Here is a 19,894-nt window from a genome sequence, read left to right on the forward strand (position 1 = left end):
TCTTAAGTTGGCATGCCCCTCCCCGCCCCACATACACATGCTGCATGGTGCATGAAGGAAACTGATCGACAAGGAATTATAAGCCAACGTACTGTGTCTTCTCACAGCACGGCCAACCTCTCGGCAGCATCTACTACAACACTTGGATGACAGTAACTTTTACTTTCATTACCCACATGTACATTCCTGAAACAATATAATGTGGTCTGGCCAATTATGAAACGACATAAATGGACTCAAAGAGTTATTGTCAATCATTGTTACTGTTTCAAGACAGGGTCTTATTGTGTAGCCCAAGCTGTCCTAAAACTCACTGTGTATCCCAGGCTGCCTCTGAATTCATGGAAATCCTCCTGCCTTACCCTTCCGAATGCTAGGATTGTAAGTGTGAGCCACCATGCCTGTCTGACTATGAGTTCTTTAATATCTGGCTGGCGGAAAGACAAGCAAGACACAGACAGGAGAGGCTAAGACTGTCTCAGGTCTTCAGTACTCACCTCTGTCCAAGTTATGTCTTCTATGCTAACAAGGCCACTTTATGTCACCAACGACATCACTGCCAGTACACAGGCTCGCACAGGAGACAGCGAGCAACAAGAAGCTCTGCACGTGACACCTACCCAGCATGAGCATTCTCTCTTCCCTGCCAAGACCCTAGAGGAGCAAACCCTAGCTTCACATTCCAGCCTACACTGTGTCCCATTTGTCTCAGCTAAGCAACAGGAGTGCCCCACATGGAGGAAATACTAGTTTTGCCTGGGAATGATAAAAGGCCTGGACAGCCAGTGAACTTCAATCCTGTTGCCTATGCAGCCTGCTGGGAAGGTAACTCTAACCGGGAAGGTAACTTATTCAAGCAACAAGGGTTAGTAGTAATTCAGTGATCATGGTATCTAGGTCCATTGGATCCTAGGAGTAAAAAAAGTCCAACCCTTATAGGTCTCAGGTCAATACAGTCCAGGAGACATGGCAGGGCAGGGGGAGGAAATATGGCCAAACCGACAATGCATACTGTTGCTGAAATGGCTGGCTGTACTTCATCATAATTATGTGAGAACTGATTGCTTCTACAAAGGGACTGTACGAAAGTCAAGGGTCTTATAAGAAAGTCCTAAATATAACGAGCAAAGTTACGGGGGAAAAGCTGAAGTGTAGTCCAAACTCCTTGCACAACTGGGGAGAGAGGAAAAAAAGTGAACAGAAGAAAGCCAGTGGACTGAAGTAAAAACATAGACTAGGGCTGGAGAGATGGCTTAGTGGTAAAGCACTTGCCTGTGAAGCCTAAGGACCCCGGCTCGAGGCTCGATTCCCCAGGACCCACGTTAGCCAGATGCACAAAGAGGCACACGCATCTGGAATTCATTTGCAGTGGCTGGAAGCCCTGGCACGTCCATTCTCTCTCTCTCTCTCTCTCTCTCTCTCTCTCTCGCTCTCGCTCTCGCTCTCGCTCTCGCTCTCGCTCTCTATCGCTCTTTATCATTCTCAAATAAATAAAATTAAACAAAAAACAATTTTAAAAAACATGGACTAGCCTTAAGAGTTGTGAAGATGGGATGAGAAGAGAGAAAAAAACAGTATAGAACTCAGAATTGTTAGGAGAAAGGAAGTGGAAATGAAATAAATGTCCCCTAGAGAAGATTCACCTCACCTATAAACCTAAAACCTTTTCTTCCTCCACTCCGAAAATGCCTTTATCCACACCCATGCCTAGCTTTATCCAAGTGGCTCTTCCATCCTCCAGTTTCCTTTGGTACCTGAGCCAGTGCACAGACACGTTGGTCGGATTCACTCTATTCAAACATTGCTTATTACTAGTAAGAGTACAGGAAGGGAAAAATAAAAGCCAAACATGTCTGAGGCATCCATTCTAACACTCAGAAGAGTTGAAAACTGGAAGGCAGAAAAACAAAGCACATTTTTCCCCATTTTATCTGTTAAGGCATCAGCAAGTAAATGAAGTATTGCCTTGCTCAAATAAAGGCATCCTGGCTTATCATAAACTTGGACACCTAATCAAAACTTCAGTTTTTTCAGTGGGGTGTATCCTCACCCTACAGTTTTTATCAAACATGAGCCCAGCAAAGAGCTAGTTCTTCTTCCTGTCCTGCTGCCATAACATTTCATGTAAAGCACAGACTGTGCCTCCTGCATTTGTACCAGGTACATCACCATTGATGAGATAGTGAGATTTGCCAAAATAAATGTTCATGTGATTTTAATCATGAAGAAACAGAAAAACTAAGGAACCCACAAGACTCCTGGTGTCAGTTTTTCAAAATCACCAATTGTGTAAGGGAAAGAAGGCTTGAGTGCTGGAGGGATGGCTTAGTGGTTAAAGCACTTGCCTGGAAAGCCAAAGGACCCAGGTTCAATTCCCCAGGACCAAGTAAGCCAGATGCACAAGGTGGCACATGCATCTGGAGTTCAATTGCAGTGGCTGGAGGCCCTGGTGTGCCCATTATATCTCTCCTTCTCTCTCTCAAATAAATAAGTAAATAGAAATTTAAAAAAAAAATAAGTAGTAGTCTTGAGAACTATATTAAAGGTCACTTAGATCAGTCCATGAAGTGAGAGCCATCAGGACACTGGTGTTCTCCGCGTGCTAAACTCAGGGTTCGGGGTAGGGGTACCACCACACGTGTCACAAAAACTGTCAGGTTAGGGCAGAATATCAGTGGAATCCAAAATGACAATACACTACCAAGACGCAGATAACCATGCTGTGACAGTGTTTCCTCAGCATGTGAAACCTCCTCAAACGCTTAATTACTCTTCCCCTCTGAATACTTACGAGAGCAGGTGGCAGTTTGCCACTCCAGACACTGCCCATATGGAAAGGAGATGATGTACGCATTAGAGTCGACACATCGCTTTGCACTGCTGCACCACATACACTCCATGCCATTGCTTGTGCAGTTGGAACATGAGGTCCTCAGAGAGCAGGGCTTTTTGCATGGCCTTGCATTTTGATTTGGACTAACTGGAACAAATCAACAAGTTTATTTCATTTGTTAGCTTTATTTTAACACACATACATGGGTTTTGCTTGTTTTGTTATCTAGGAAAAATTTCAATGAAGCCAGGTTCACCATTATAACATTATGATTTAGATGAAAATGAAGATGACAAAACCTATACTATTTAAATTTATCATTTAATTTGAAATTTTAATTTATCATTTCTTTGATTTTTAATCTTTCTGTGTGTTTGCTTGCTTCTTTCTTTTTGAGGCAGGGTCTCACTCTAGCCCAAGCTGACCTGGAACTCACTCTGTAATTCCAGGCTGACCTCAAACTCATAGTGATCCTCTTATCTCTGTATCCTGAGTGCTGGGATTAAAGGTGTTGCACCACCATACCCAGCTGATTTTTAAATCTTTTTTATTTTATTTTTTATTGATTTTTTGTTGCTGTTCTTTTGTTTTTCAAGGTAGGGTCTCACTCTAGTCCAGGCTGACCTAGGATTTACTATGTAGTCTCAGGTGGCCTCGAACTCATGGCAATCTTCCTACCTCTGCTTCCCGAGTGCTAGGATTAAAGGTATGCACCACCATGCCTGGTGTTTTTATTAATTTTTAATTCTTTATGAAGTATAAGTTGTATACTTTTGAAAACTGCAAGAGGTAATATAATGAGTAAGCTAGTTTTTTTTTCTATTTGCAAATACTATATACCTTAGCATTATTTACTTTTCCAGCCAAAATTTTTCCATAAATCCATAAATATTCCCAGCTTTTTAGATGTTCTCTCAGTGACCATGTCTCATATATTTAAAAAACTCAAAATACTTACCATACTTACCATAAAATATAAAATACAAAACTTATCATGCTCATTAGGGTTACTATAATTTTTTAAAGCAATAAAGAAAATAACAACTGTTGACAATTTTGAAAAATTGGAAACTATGCATTGCTGGTGGAAATGTATAATGATGCAGACTCTGTTAAAATCAGTATAGTAATTCCTCAAAAAAAAAACCATAGAATTACTACATGATTTAGCAAATTTATTGCTGACTACATATCCAAAAAGATGGAATCAGAAATTCAAACAGATAGTTCTATGCCCATATTCATAGCATCATGTTTATTAGCTAGATGGGAGGATCGGCCCTATAGTCCACTAAGGACAGCATGGACAAAGGTGAGTCACACATACAGTGAACTATGATTTAGTCTTGAGTCAGGAGATTCTCACAATGCTATAACATGGACTAAATGTGAAGACATGATGCTAAGGAAATAAGGAAATCACAAAAGCTTACAACTTATTCTACAGTACGAGGTAGTTAATATGAGTAGTCAATTCATTGAAGCAGTAGAATGGTGCTTTCCAGGAAGTAGAGGGGAGAGATATGAAAGTAATTATCTGATGAATACAGAGTTGCAATTTTTCAAAAACAAATAAAATTTGGGTATGGATCATAGTGATGGTTACACAACAGTATAATGTACTTAATATCTCACAATGCATACTAAAAAGTGGTTCAAATGGTTAAGTGGTATGTGCTTATATGTGTATATATACATATATGTGTATCCATAATAGAAATGTAATTTTAAAAAGAATTCTATATTTCTTTCCAAGCTGTAAAAAATTATTTCACTTACTAATAAAAATAATACAAGATTAAAATGAGTCTCAATTAGTCATTAATATTAGGGACAAATCTTTCCATCAACACTATTATATTAAAAGCAAAAGACATTAACAGATTAAGAATAGGTTATTGCAATACTGTAACTACAACCATCTGTTCATAATCATAGTATATCAACCATAAAATAAAGTTCTGTTCTAGAGATGGTTCAGTGGTTAAAAGCACTTGCTTGCAAAGCCAACAAATCCTGGTTTCAGTCAATACCCCAGCATCCATGTAAAGCCAGATGCACAAAGTGATACATGCATCTGGATTTTTTTTTCACACCACTGAATTGTTTGTTTGCTTTTTTTTTTTACCTCCCCCCCTCTCTCCCTCTCTCTCTCTCTCTCTCTCTCTCTCTCTCTCTCTTTCTCATCTCTCTCATAAATAAATATTCATTTGAAAATTTTTATATAAACAACAAACTTTTATTTTCACAACTTAATGCTGAGTTCAATAATAACTGGGGATTGTGACCAAAACTAAATATCAAGGAGGTTGGAGATATGGTTTAGTGGTTAAGGTGATTGCCTGCAAAGCCTAAGGACCCAAGTTAGATTCCCCAGGACCCACATAAGCAAGATGCACATGGTGGCACATGCATCTGGAGTTTGCTTCCAGAGGCTCTAGCCTCTGGAATGCCCATTCTCTCTTTCTCTCTAATAAATAAAAATAAAATATTTAATAAATAAATATCAGTAAAGAAGTATCATAAAATGACAGTATAAGTTACATCAGACTACATCTGGAAAGAGATGTTGGAAAGAGAGCTTACAATATGGTTTTAAAGAAATACTGATTTAGTGAGTCATTTGACTTACCCACAGGTTTCTCACAGACAAGGCCATCTGCCATAGATGTACAAGGATTTGCTTTCAAGCCTGCCACTGCAGCCCTTTCTAAATAAGCACAGAATCCAGAATCATTTGGTTCACCAGGAAGCCACTGCAATGTCGTGTTTGTAAAAGGAGACATGTCTTCCCATCCCCAGTAAGATATATTGATTTTGCGCAAGCCTACCCAAGGTGCCACTTTCTGAAAACAATAGGAAATGAGGTGTTTTAGAAAGTTAGATGCAAAGCTACTGCATCTTACTCTTTGACAAATGATTCATTATCCTTAAAAGGTACACTTGAAAATATAGAGAACCACATTTCTAATCACTTTTAGGATACCAAAGTTCATCAATAATCCCAGCATATTTTGAAGATGATGTAAAATAGATCCCTATTTTTAAAGCATGGACTTGGTGGTTAGGTTCATAATCGGGGTGATTTATTTAGCCTTTATTAAATTGTTTCCTCCTCTCTAAAATGTAGACATGATGACCTGATGTAAATATCTACATTGTGATGCAAAATCATTTAAAGAGTTAATATATTGCTATTGTCATAACTATCAGCTTAAAGTATTAGTCAGCTATGGGTTTAAGACCCTCAAGATAAGCAGAATCAACAAAGAGTATAAGGAGTCTAAATCAAGATTTTGTAGCAAGACTTCAGCCAAGAAGTAAGTAAAGAGCAGATGGGCTCCTCCTTCAGTCACCCACTGCTGTCTTTGGGATTTTATACAGTTTTGGATAAACTAATATCATCTTCCTTTCATTACTATGAGATCAAAAATAGATCTCACATTAAAATATATAACTTCTAAATTAACACATTTTTGAGGTTATATTGAAATTTTGACAAATATAAGTTGACAAAGCCACTGTTAATGATCTCACTGATATTTCAAAATTAATTTGAAAGTAAACAAATCCTGAATTTATATACTTTATTTTAATCACTTACCAAAAACTATGATGTATCCTAATCCTATGAAAAAAATCTTCTGTTAAATTGTAGATACTTTTATCTTAACACATCAGAAAATGTATTTTCTAAGATACTAAGATACTAATAGTTATTATGTTGAAAAATGGCTCCAAAACAGCATTCTTACTAATTTTTTACTTTTGTAGCACCAGGACATCTTAACCGCTAACAATGTAGAACTAAGATACTTCTATCTAGTATTTATTCTACTATATGTTGTGCAAATAAAAAACCACAGACCTATAAATTTGTAAGTATATAAGTATAACAAATTTCACAGAATAAACACTCAACATGTATTTCTTGTATAAAATTAAAATACTTTTTGAATATCTGCTATGAGAATATATCTCATATTGCTAATAAAGTACAGTGCACATAGAAATGAATCAGTAAATTACGTTAAACAAAGGTCATTAAAATAAAAATGGTTATATTGCACCATCTGGAACAGTACTGAGACAGAGATGGTATTTAGCAGTGTTTCTAATTATAAAAACACTCCATGGTTCACATTATAATCATTTTGAATATTTTTCTGAGAGATATTTTGAAAACAAAAAGCTGTACCATTTTTAAACTTTATATACTAATAGCACTTGGATAATCAAACAAACATACATATTTTAGATTAACAATGTGTTTCATGGCGCCAATGGTGCAATCAGTTAGTGTGTGGTACTTACATAACAATGTGTTTCACATTACAGCAATTCTTCCTATATTTCCTAACTAGTTATTGTAAAGACAAGTCATTTAAAAATGAAATATTACTCCCTAACTCGTTGTGATAAGAATCTGAGCGGAATAGAAGAGAAGTGAAAATGAAGCCAGTGATAAAGCATTTAAAGTAACTATTACCCAGTAAATGACCCAGATAGGCAGTAGAAAAGGAAAGATAAATTACTAAGCTGTGAGAATTTACTTCAGCACGCCATAAATCATTGTAACGTTTCATTCGCCATTTCCGATAAGTGAATGATCATTTGATCCAAGATATCTTCTTAAAGGGCATGGATTTGTCGATCTTTATTTGCCAAAGAAGGGTTATCTTAAGTTTATACAACCACAGTGACTCAGGATATAATTCATTTTATATAAAGATATGCCTAATGGATATCTCCTTACAGAAGTTTTCACACTTAAATCCTGCAAAAAGCTCAGCTTTCCGATAAAGCAAAACATTAATACATGATAGTTGGCAAACTACCAAATACAAGTTCATTTTCATATACAAAGTAATTATTAGTCCAATCTCCAATCTCTATGATTTATATTAATGGGTAAGAAACTAGATGCCATAATTTTTAAAATATATGACTTCTAAATTAAAACACTTTGAGGTTATGCCATAAGATTATTTGATAACAACTAAAAACGACAGACTTTAAACAAAGAAAAGCAATAGAATTTTAATGACAAATTCTACTACCTTCTACTATCCAAAAATGAAAAGTTGCAAATAACAAGCTTTTATAAGTGACATGAATTTAGTATAAGTAATTTTCACTTGCTAGGGTATAACTGTCCCTCATGTATCTATTAAAAAAAATGAAGGTTTTAACATAACGAGAATATAAAGGACTTTATGTTGTATATTCATATGCCTATATAAAGCCATAAAAATGAGTTGTGTTACAAATCTGTAGAGTAGAACTAAATTTAGTAAGTATCCTTCACCTGCTACTACATGGATCTTATCTTTCAGTCATTAAACAGGCAGATCTCAGGACAAGTTACAAGAAGAAAAGGAAAGCATTTGCTGTTTTCACTTCTTCAAGTACTGGCCAGCGTCAAGTCCTGCAAACCCTAGTGCTAGGGCTGCTCAGAGAACATTCCCTCAACATGACTGATGAGGTGTGTGCCTGGATCTTCACTTCACGTATCACATTGAGTGTGAAGATCACGGCACTTCACTTAGTCTATTTGTGTTTGCCTGCCCCCCACTCTCCCTCTCCCTTTCCCTCTCTCCCCCTTTCTCTCTCTCCAGATAGATAGATAGATAGATAGATAGATAGATAGATAGATAGATATAGATATAGATATAGATATAGATATAGATATAGATATAGATATAGATATAGATATAGATATAGATATAGATATAGATATAGATAGATATTCTCAATGAGCAGAATGTTCAATAAATATATAAAAAATACTGGTCCATTATTCTGAGGAAAACTGTTACATTTCACAAAATAATAGTTTTTATGAGTCATTTGTTCATACAAATTTAATTAGTATAGCTTTTGCTTCATGCTGTTAATCACAGCCACAGAATAAATCTGCTATGAAGCCAGTAAGTATTGTGAGATACACTTTCAAATATGTGAATACTTTAGGGAGGGTGAGGGAGGGCATTACCATGGGATATTTTATATAATCACAGAAAATGTTCATAAAAATTGTGAAAAGAAAAAAAAATAAAATTAAAACTGAAAAAAAAGATTTGTTAAATTTATGTGAAAAATTAAAAATTAAAAAAATATGTGAATACTTTAAAAAGTCAAGAGACAAATTGCCAATTTTGTTAGTAAATTTGTGAGCTTTGATCCTATAGACAGAACCTGCTTCTCAAAATTATATTATGCACGATTAGGACTTGTGAGAAATATACACAGTTATGCCACAAAAGAACCTACGGGAGGAAGTAACAATGAAAAGAAAATATCCCACACAAAAGTTATTCATCATGAAAAAACTAAAGCACTAGTCTGGGCCAGGCACAGTGGTGTACACCCATAATCCCAGCCCTCAGAAGACAGAGGTGGAGCCAGTCGGGACTACAACATACTGAGAGGGGGAAGAGGAGGAGGGAGGAAGGCAGAAGAAATAATCTAGAAATGAAATGTAATCATGAAAATCATACTAAGCACACAAAAACGAATCAATACACTTTACAGGTAATATCTCACCTGTTACCCACAAATAATACTAAAGACTGCTGGGATTACCACTCTAGTTTACAAATAAACAACCGAACTGGGGGAGTGGACTTGCCATTAAGCTGTAGCTATGCAGAGCATGTCCAGAGGGTGGCGTGCTCTGCTCCTCTGTGAAGTATCTACTGTACTGCGTAGAACTCAGCTGTATCAAAAAACATTATAGCCAGTAACTCATAATAGTTGTTCTACAATTTTCTTAGCTAAAACCATCTGTGTCACACTATACATAGAAAAGCTGTAATTCTCAAATGCATGTTTCTAAAAGAATTCTTTCATTGTAGATGGCATCCTGGTAAGGTAATACAACTGTTTATTGTAAAAGCATGAGGTAAATAACCTAGTAAAAATACACATGCAAAGCGCATCATGTTATATTTCACTTTTGAAATCAGTTGTACTTTCCTTCAAAATATTCAGTCATATTTTTTAAAGAATAATTTCCAAGAACTATAGGATCATCGTAACATTCCCACAAAACAAATATGGAGTTTACCTGTTGTGTATATTTCTGTATTTCATCCAGTACAAATTCTACTTCTTTTGGAGTTGTTAAAGAGGCAAGATTTCCACTAAGATTATAACAGTAAAGTTTTGCATTGTCATAACTTTCTCTACTGGAGTTGATTCTAAGACAAGCATCCCCAATATGACTCCATCCTTCTCCACAAAGATGAGCTAGTCAGAGGGAAAAAAAAAAGTGGATATTATTTTCAGATTGTAGAAAAGCATATAAATCTTTCAATGGTTTCATAAATTTAAATATAGACATTGCCTAAATTATAATAATTTTTAATGTAACTTTTAAAATATCTCAATGTGAATTCCTAAATAAAACTTATCTGTTTGATAAACATGAAAACATAGGATCATATTTTTATTTAATTCTTAATATAAGCCATAGTTCTATTTAAAACATATTAATAGCTAAGACTTGTGTTGTCTAGGATATATGCATGCGATATCTCATAAAATAAAATTATTACCATATTTTCCCCAAGTCCAGGTTACCAAAGCTAAGATCATTTAAAGAGTAAACAGACAAGGTGAGCCTGTCCTATATCCTAGCATTCAGAAGGTGGTGACAGAATGGCAAGTTCAAGGACAGTCTGGGCTGTACAGCAAGTTCATACGAGGCTGAACTATGTAGTGAGACACTATTAAGAGGGTGAGTGGCTACAATCTCAAGCTACCATCAATCACGGGGTATAAGAGGGCCTACACCTATCAAACTGTCTATCAAAAAAGTAAGTGTTATCTCAATTTTCCGGGTGCTAACTTACTCTCCGTTGGAGAATCTGCTTCTCTTTTCCAGATAGATGCAGATCCTAAGAAGAGAGCTGCCCCAACATACCTCAAAAGGGGCCCAACTGAAACTAAGGACAACTGGTGAAATAAGCAAGGGTGATGTTTTCCTGTGAACCGGATACCAGCACAAAGGGGAACGAGACCAACGCAGAGAAAAATCAACTCCTACCAAATCAGAGAGCCAGAGCCTCAGAGGCCGCCAACACCTCAGCACTGAAGCAGACCAAAAATGAACCCAACATGGCTCAGGGAAATCTTGCGGAAGAGGGGGCGGAAAGAATGTCAGAGTCACATGTTGGGTCATGACTTGCAGAGACATTTATCATACTAATAACTGGGGGCTAACTCCACAATGCACGACCCATTTTCATTAACAAGGAGGGCCTAATGGGAGGGGGTAGATCACAGATGAGCCTAAATAATGGTACCAAACTGCCTGTATTTACTGAAAAGAAAACTAATAAATTAAATTTAAAAAAAAAAGAGGATGAGTGGGATGGAGGCAGAGAGGAGTGCAGAGCAGAAGGAAGAATTAGCAAAAACAACGTCAAAACAATTCCTTACACAACACTAATAGACCACAAAAGTCAATTTCTGTGGCTCAGGTACATTGTTTAGATAGGAGTTTGATTCTCGATTCTTTTATTGTGAGTGTAACAACTCATTTCACATATCTTTATTTTAAAAAGCTATATCATCTTTGCTTTTCTGCTGTCTACTGTCATATCATTCAAGAGCTTAAACATACTATTCAGCAATATTATTTTACTTAGTCTAGATTTAACTTTAAACAACACTTATTATCCAATACATAGGTTTATACATATATTAAACTGTTATACTACAGCGTGTACCGAGTAATAAGGCAATGTCTCAGGAACACATAAACCCGTATTTAGATTGTATTCTAATTTTTATCATATTAAAAGGTTTTTTCACTATGTATCAAAAGACTTAGAAATAGGAGTGAATTTTTACAAAACTGTTTTAAGACACTAATTCTTGAACTCTGGTCTTTAACTCTCAAAAGGTTTTGAGGGTTCTGTGGTGGTTTGATTCAGGTGTTCCCCATAAACTTAGCTGTTCTGAATGCTAGGTTCCTAGTTAATGGGAATTTGGGAATTAACGCCTCCTGAAGGAAGTGTATTGTTGGGGGTGGGCTCATGGGTGCTACAGCCAGTTTCCCCTTGCCAGTGTTTGGCACACTCTCCTGTTGACTATTATCCAATTTGTGTTGGCAAAAGAGGTGATATTCACCCTCTGCTCATGTCATTGTTTTCCCTGCTATTGCAGAGCTTCCCCTTCGAGCCTATAAGCCAAAATAAACCTATTTTTTTCCCCACATGCTGCTCTTGGTTGGGTGATTTCTACCAGCAATACAAACCTGACTGCAATAGTAAAGTGGTACTGAGGAGTGGGATTGCTGCTAGATACCTGACTGTGTGGCTTTGGCCTTTTGGAGCTGATTTTCAAGAGGAAAGTGGAAGGAGTTGAAACTTTGGCCTAAGAGATACCTTGCAGTGCTGTAAGTACAGCTTGATGGACTATTCTAGCCAGAGCTAAAAGTCCTGAATGCAGTAAGAACTATGGACTGTGAGGTTTGGCTTATGAGCATGAGAAAGAGCTTTGCTTGGACTGGGCTAGCAGTTTGTGTGAGAAGTTTGCTGTTATGCCCGTGTCCTGAGAACTTATGCAGGGTTGCTTTACGTAGCAAGGAAGTGGTGTGGGCAGAGGGATATAGCACAGAAAAAAAAAAAATCTTTGAGTGAACTGCTGGCTGTTCAGCTGCAACTGAGAGATTACAACCTTTGAGATTGGGCCAGCTGACTTGACTGGAGCAACAGGAAGAATGCAGACTCTTTTGAAGGGGCCTGAGTGCTCAAGGAGTGCCTGTTCTTCAAAGTCTGCTTTATTGCCCCCAGGACTAACAAACTGGCACCCTACCTGGTATTGTGGAGTATATAAAATACAAGAAAGAGAGGGTCATTGAGTTTGCCACACGGTCTTGTGTTTTGGAAACGGCCATGGGCAGTGTGAAGCAGGTTTCCTGGATGCCTGCATGGAGACCCTATGGGGCCATGAGGATGAACTGTGGGTTGCAGTGGAGACCCAGTGGAGATGCCAGGACCATGAGATGGCTGCCGAGGAGAGCTGCTGGCCCTGGATGAGGTTTTCCAGGACTGTTAGTAGCCGAGCTAGAGGGGCAGAATTAGGATACCAGAGACATGTTGCTGATTAGAATTATCAGACTTGGAGACTTGTCATTGACTAAAGTTGTTGGAATTGAAGCTACAGTTTGATGTTTTCCCTGGTTGTTTTAAATCTTGTATTTCGTTGAATATTTCTTTGCTATGCCCAATGCCATCTTTTGCAGTGTGAGTGTTTATTCTGTGCCATTATGGTTTGGGGGGTGGATTTTTTGGTATTATGGCTCAATTAAAAGCTCTTGGACTATGGAGATGGATGAACATCATTGGATTCGATAAAAACTTTGGGGACTTTTAAAGTTGGGATGAATGCATTTTACATTATGTATGGTTATCAGATTATAGGGGCCAAGGGAAGAATGTGGTGGTTTGATTCAGGTGTCCCCCATAAATTTAGGTTTCTGGCTGCTAGGTTCCCAGCTGATGGAGATTTGGCAATTAACGCATCCTGGAGGAAGTGTATTGTGGGTGTGCGTGCTTATGGGTGTTATAGCCAGCTCCCCCTTGCTAGTGTTTGGCACACTCTCCTGTTGCTATGGTCCACCTTATGTTGGCCAGGGGGTGAGCACCCTGTGCTCACGCCATCATTTTCCTTGCCATTGTGGAGCTTCCCCTCGAGCCTGTAAGCCAAAATAAACCTCTTTTTCCCACAAGCTGCTCTTGGTTGGGTGATTTCTACCAACAATGCGAACCCAACTGCAACAGGTCCCTTAGATATTTCTTGATACATGTTTGTCACACCTATTGATTTTGACTACACTAAAATTAAACTTGAGATATAAAAACATATATATAATTTAGAGTAACAAATTGTAAGTCCCATTTCAAATGTGCTCTTCCAGCTTCTAGAATGCCTTGTAACCCAAAAACCATTGACACTTCAAATGAAGTCCCCTGGTGTCAAAACCTGCAATGGGCTTATAAAGAAATGAAGTACTGTAGATGAAGCCATTGGATTTAAAGAAAATTGAGAAAAACTTTAACTATAGAACCCTGGGTGTGGGTTTTGCATATCCTCTACAAGTTTTTCCATTTCATATATGTTTAAATTTTTCAATAAAATGTAGAAGGTAAAATATTAAAACTTAAAATAGATTTTATGTTTAAAAACTATATTCTCCAGTTTTCAAATTACGAGGCATTGTTTTATAATTTTAACTCCCTAATGTCTGATATAAAAGCAACAGTATTTTTTTAAATTTTATTTATTTATTTGAGAGTGACAGACACAGAGAGAAAGACAGATAAGAGGGAGAGAGAGAATGGGCGCGCCAGGGCTTCCAGCCTCTGCAAACGAACTCCAGACGTGTGTGCCCCATTGTGCATCTGGCTAACGTGTGACCTGGGGAACCGAGCCTCGAACCGGGGTCCTTAGGCTTCACAGGCAAGTGCTTAACCGCTAAGCCATCTCTCCAGCCCAAAAGCAACAGTATTTTTATTTATGCTTCTACAACTAGTCTACTAAGACTGCAAACTTGAGTACAAGGCATAAGCCTTTTCCACGCACCATGACCTATTGCCTGAGAGATTTTTACATGACCATAGCAAACAGGTTCATATATAAAATAGGTTTATAAGTCAAACATCTCCTAGTAATAAATTATGAAGAAATTTACTTTAAAATAATTGTGGCTTATATAAATTTACCATTTATCACAGATGAAGGTAAATTTACACACTAATAAATGAGATGTGCTCTTTCTTTTTACATAAAAAGTTAAATTGCGGAATGCAAAGATGACTCAGTGGTTAAAGGTGCTTGCTTGCAACACCTGATGGCATGGGTTCAATTCCACAGTACCCATATAAACCAGATGCACAAAGTGGCACATGTCTGGAGTTTGTTTGCAGTGGCAGGAGGACCTGGCATGTCTGCACTAATTCATTCTCTCTTTCTCAATACTCTCTCAAATAAATAAAATAAAATGAAAAATTAAATGGTGGATGAATATTTGATAGTGCAAAACAGAGTCTCTTGAGCATTTTTCAGAGTTGATCAACATTTTGAGTTTATAATCGTCAGTGTAGCAAATGCCGCTTCACACAACGTGTGGTACAAAATGATGAGGGCGTACTTAGTGCCAAAATCCATTTAATAATTTTTTAATGAAAAGTCACAACTCAGTCAGCAATTATTTTTCTTTTTTGTTTTTGTATTTTTTTTATTTCAGTGAGAGAGAGAGGTAGGCAGAGGTTAGAATGGGCATGCTAGGGCCTCTAGCCACTACAAACAAACTCCACAAGCATGTTCCACCTTGTGTATCTGGCTTATGTGGGTACTGGGGAATCGAACATGGATCCTTAGGTTTCGCAGACAAGTGCTTTAACCACTAAGCCATCTTTCCAGCCCCTCAAATAGCAATTTTTAAAATTAAGCATTCAAGACTTGGACTTCAATGACGTTGATAAATCCTGCTGGAACTGAGCTGATAACCTCCTCCATGTAGACCAGCTAACAGAAAGCTGAAAGAAACCATTCTGCATGCAGTTCAATGGGAGAAACAGAAATCACCAGTGAACATAGTCAACAGTGAACATTGCAAGCCTTATATTTGGCCAGCCAGTCCAAATGAGCCAACGGGTGCAATAGTGGCACATCTGTCATGGTGGAAACCAACTGCCCTCTAATTGGACTGGGGGTCTGCTCCATGGGAGGAAATACATCCCTGATACTGAAAACCTACAACAGGGGTAGTCATGAGCCCTAGGTGTATAACATCTGCTGCTGTCTGGCTAAATGTATATACTATACTCATCAAACTGCCCAGTAAGCACTTCTCTTAGTGTTCATATCCATATATTAATGCTGCTTTCACTTTTGGCAGAGAACCTTCCCTTTTCAGATGGCAGTGACCTTGGGATGACTCAGAGGGCCTCATGGCGCTGGGAAGAAGTGACAGAGGAATGCTCAGCACTGCAATATCTCTATCATACTTTCCAAGGCTCAGGGTCCATTGTGGAAGAGGTGGTGGAAAGAATGTAAGAGCCAAAGGAAGGGTAGGACTCCTTACAACGGTCTCCTCCAGACACAAAATGGCCTGGATATCCATGACCTCACAGTGCCTGACACTACCTACACAAGACCATCATAACAGGAGGAAAGATCATGACATCAAAATAAAAGAGAGACTGATTGAGGGGAGGGGATATGATGGAGAGTGGAGTTTCAAAGGGGAAGGTGGGGGGAGGGCATTACCATGAGATATTGTTTATAATCATGGAAGTTGTTAATAAAAAATAAATCAATTACTACTAAGTGAGGTAACCCAGGCCCAGAAAGCCAAGCGCCACATGTTCTCTCTCATATGTGGATCCTAGCTACAGATGATTGGACTTCTCCGTGAAAAGGAAAATACTTAGTAGCAGAGGCCAGTTAAGTTAAAAAGGAGATATAAAGGGAAGAGAAAGGAAGGGAGGAGGGTACTTAATAGGTTGGTATTGTATATATGTAAGTTCAACGATTGAGATGGGAAGGTAATATGATGGAGAATGGAATTTCAAAGGGGAAAGTGTCGGCAGGGGAGGGAAGGAATTACTATGGGATTTTTTTTATAATCATGGAAAATGTTAATAAAAATTTTAAAAAATCAATTAAAAAATAACTAAATTAAATTTAATTAAAGTAAGCATTCAAATACAATGCAATACAAAGATATACTAATTTGATTCTGAAATGATAGTGGGAAATATTAAGTCATTTTTCCATAATTAAACAATTCTATAAGAGTAGAGAACATCATATATACAGCAAATAAACTTCTATTCATACATACAATAGTCATTTTTCTTATAATACAGAGGGTTTTTTTTCAGTAAATTACTGGATTTTATTTAGAGTAAGTGACACATTTGCATATTGTTAGTCCAAAATAGCACATATGTAAAACATATACACACAAGAGAGGACACATGTCTAATTAAGAAAAAGCTGCACGTTTTGATGTGCTCCTCTGGGTACAAAGCTTATGCGGAGAATGAATGCCGATGGTTGGCATGTGCAGATTTCCTAATCTAGAATGCACAGCACCCAGAGCTGCCTTCCTCACGACCGACTCTCTGAGCACGTGATGCTTTCTCCAGAAGGCATCTTCTCCCCTTGCCTGAAGTAGTTCCCACCATCAGCCCTACCTCCATCACTTCCCAACCCTTTCCCTCTGTGAGCTTTCTTCATAGCATGGACAATTCCCTCTCGTTTAAAAACAAATCGCTTACCCCCTCCTCCGGTCGACAGGATGCAGCTATCAAGCAGGCTGGTTTATCCTGCACTCTCGCTACGTGCAACATGGGCTGCTGCATGGTACAAGCTCACTGATCCCTTGTTAGGTGGACTAACTGTTTTCTAAGAATCAATGTCTTCATTCTACAAACTTAGTGCACTCTTATTAGTATGGTCCCCTCAAAAATAAGTGACAAACTTTAAAAGATAATACCCCATTTCCTTAAATCAGACTTATTTGGCTTTTATATGTCTTTAAAGAAGATGAATTTTAGCCGGGCATGGTGGCGCACGCCTTTAATCCCAGCACTTGGGAGGCAGAGGTAGGAGGATTGCCATGAGTTCAAGGTCACCCTGAGATGACAGAGTTAATTCCAGGTCAGCCTGGACCAGAGTGAGACCCTATCTCGAAAAACCAAAAAAAAAAAGAAGATGAGTTTTAAGGGTCCTAAGTAAAACATACCTAAAATGATGCAAAATTATCCTACAATTCTAGGATTATACCTGAGGATGGTTTTAAAAAACGATTGTTGGCCTGGAGAGATGGCTCAGCGGTTAAGCACTTGCCCATGAAGCCCAAGGACCCCGGTTCGAGGCTCGATTCCCCAGGACCCACATTAGTCAGATACACGAGGGGGTGCACACATCTGGAGTTCATTGCAATGGCTGGAGGCCCTGGCGCGCCGGTCTCTCTGTCTGCTGCTCTCAAATAAATAAATAAAAATAAAAGCTGATTGTTGGGGTCTGTTGATGCCTTCCAGCCTCATAGACTCAGACTTAAACTGAGAATTTTTGACTGGCAGAAACAGCTTAATGTCTAGCGCCAGCAAAAGAACACAACTGTTTCTCCTTTCAGTTCTCACTCTCTCTCCAAGGAGCCCTTCTGACTCCTGGGTTGTTAAGCAGCCGGCTGAGCCGCACAGCTGGGTAACACACACTCTTTGGGAAAAGCCGGTTCCGGGACCTCGTACCCACCATTCCCCTCGGGCCTCCATTGCCACCGCTTCACTAACCAGGAAGTGCAAATCAACTGTTCTCTGAGGTAGAGGTAGGACAGAGGTGCATCAAACTCAAGAGAAGGAGAAAGGAAAAGGAAAGAAAGAACAGAACAGATCGTATCAATATAGTTCTCACAATTCAGTTTAAAGGAAACCTACTATGACATAATCAAATCGCTCAATATTTGTGTGAGATGGTGTGAATGAGTTTGAAGGCGGGCCAATTGTTGTGAATGAAATATACTATTGGGTAGACAGGGTGTATGTGCAGATATCTAATTTAATAACCTAGAAAAATCTGAAAATATTAACAGCCAGGGAGTAACATAAATATATATGTATATATGTATCTCTGTTAAGATTATGTGTAATTCCAATATTTTGCCTTTCGGAATATACATGATTTTCAATTTCTAGTTACAATCTTTGAAAGTAGTCAAAATACTGGTCTGTGGAATACTACCCTAAATGAGTACTATTGCCTTTGGAAAAGAAATCCTAATTCAGTGCAATAGGAGAGAACCCAATTTAATAATTAAATGCTTAGCATTTCTTCACAACTTGTTCAGGACTTGTGCCTATTATTTTGCTGTATCTCATGAGGGAATTTCATTGCTTTTATAAGAATTCTGGCATTTAAGATTTTCATACAAAATTTTATATCATAAAATTTGTTCACACAACTAATAACATACACTGAAAATAGTGCTTTCAGCAAAATATAGATGTATTTTTCCTTCACATAGAAAAGTTCCAGCCAGGCATGGTGGCACACGCCTTTAATCCCAGCACTTGGGAGGTAGAGGTAGGAGGATCGCTGTAAGTTCAAGGCCACCCTGAGACTACATAGTGAATTCCAGGTCAGCCTGAGCTACAGTGAAACCCTACCAAAAAATAAACAAAAAAATAAACAATAAGAAAAAAAGTTCCACAGTCCCAGATTGACATGGAAGCCCAGGTGTCATTATGGACCCTAGCTTGTTCTGGTCATCTTCCATAATATTTGCCTTTCATTGTGGATGTTATCTGCTGTCCAAAATGGTTGCTAAAAGTTTCTGTCACCAAAGATAACAACTGTTTAATTATGGGTTTTTTCATACCTTAATGAATTAAGGAAGGATGTAGTTAGTTTTACCTATCCCTATTTTTTAAAATATTTTTGTTTATTTTTATTTATTTATTTCAGAGTGACAGGCAGAGACAGAAAGAGGCAGATAAAGAGAGAGAGAATGGACGTGCCAGGGCCTCCAGCCACTGCAAACTCCAGACGTGTGCGCCCCCGTGTGCATCTGGCTAACGTGGGTCCTGGGGAATCGAGCCTTGAAGCAGAGTCCTTAGGCTTCACAGGCAAGTGCTTAACCACTAAGAAATGAGAGCAGCAGACAGAGAGAGAAAAAGGCAGAGAGAGAGAGAGAGAGAGAGAGAGAATGGGCACACCAGGGCCTCCAGCCACTGCAAATGAACTCCAGATGCATGTGCCCCCTTGTGCATCTGGCTAACGTGGGTCCTGGGGAATCGAGCCTTGAACCAAGGTCCTTAGGCTTCACAGGCAAGTGCTTAACTACTAAACCATCTCTTCAGCCCTATCCCTATTTTTTTTAATGGGACAAAAAATAAACATGCTGGGAGATTTGAGGCTACAATAAACTGTACTGATGAACCTAGTATTCTGGTATATCGGGCCACCATAGTGCTAAGCATCATCTCAGCTGTGAGAATGAATAGAAAGCAGGGCCACCTTTGAGTGTGGTGACATCAC

General features: G+C 38.3%; 1 protein-coding gene across 2 annotated transcripts in view; it reads right to left on the minus strand.

Moving 5' to 3' along the window:
• Atrnl1 (attractin like 1) overlaps positions 1–19,894 on the minus strand; it is a 752,002-nt gene that overhangs the window by 560,808 nt on the left and 171,300 nt on the right. For both annotated transcript variants that reach the window (XM_004659313.2, XM_045148305.1), the window contains exons 15-17: positions 9,903–10,084; positions 5,466–5,679; positions 2,792–2,980 (exon numbers count right to left, since the gene is read on the minus strand). In XM_004659313.2, the coding sequence (XP_004659370.2) occupies positions 2,792–2,980; positions 5,466–5,679; positions 9,903–10,084 (585 nt within the window). The remainder of the gene's footprint in view (positions 1–2,791; positions 2,981–5,465; positions 5,680–9,902; positions 10,085–19,894) is intronic.

The sequence above is a fragment of the Jaculus jaculus genome, chromosome 1, assembly GCF_020740685.1.
Source record: "Jaculus jaculus isolate mJacJac1 chromosome 1, mJacJac1.mat.Y.cur, whole genome shotgun sequence".
NCBI lineage: Eukaryota > Metazoa > Chordata > Mammalia > Rodentia > Dipodidae > Jaculus > Jaculus jaculus.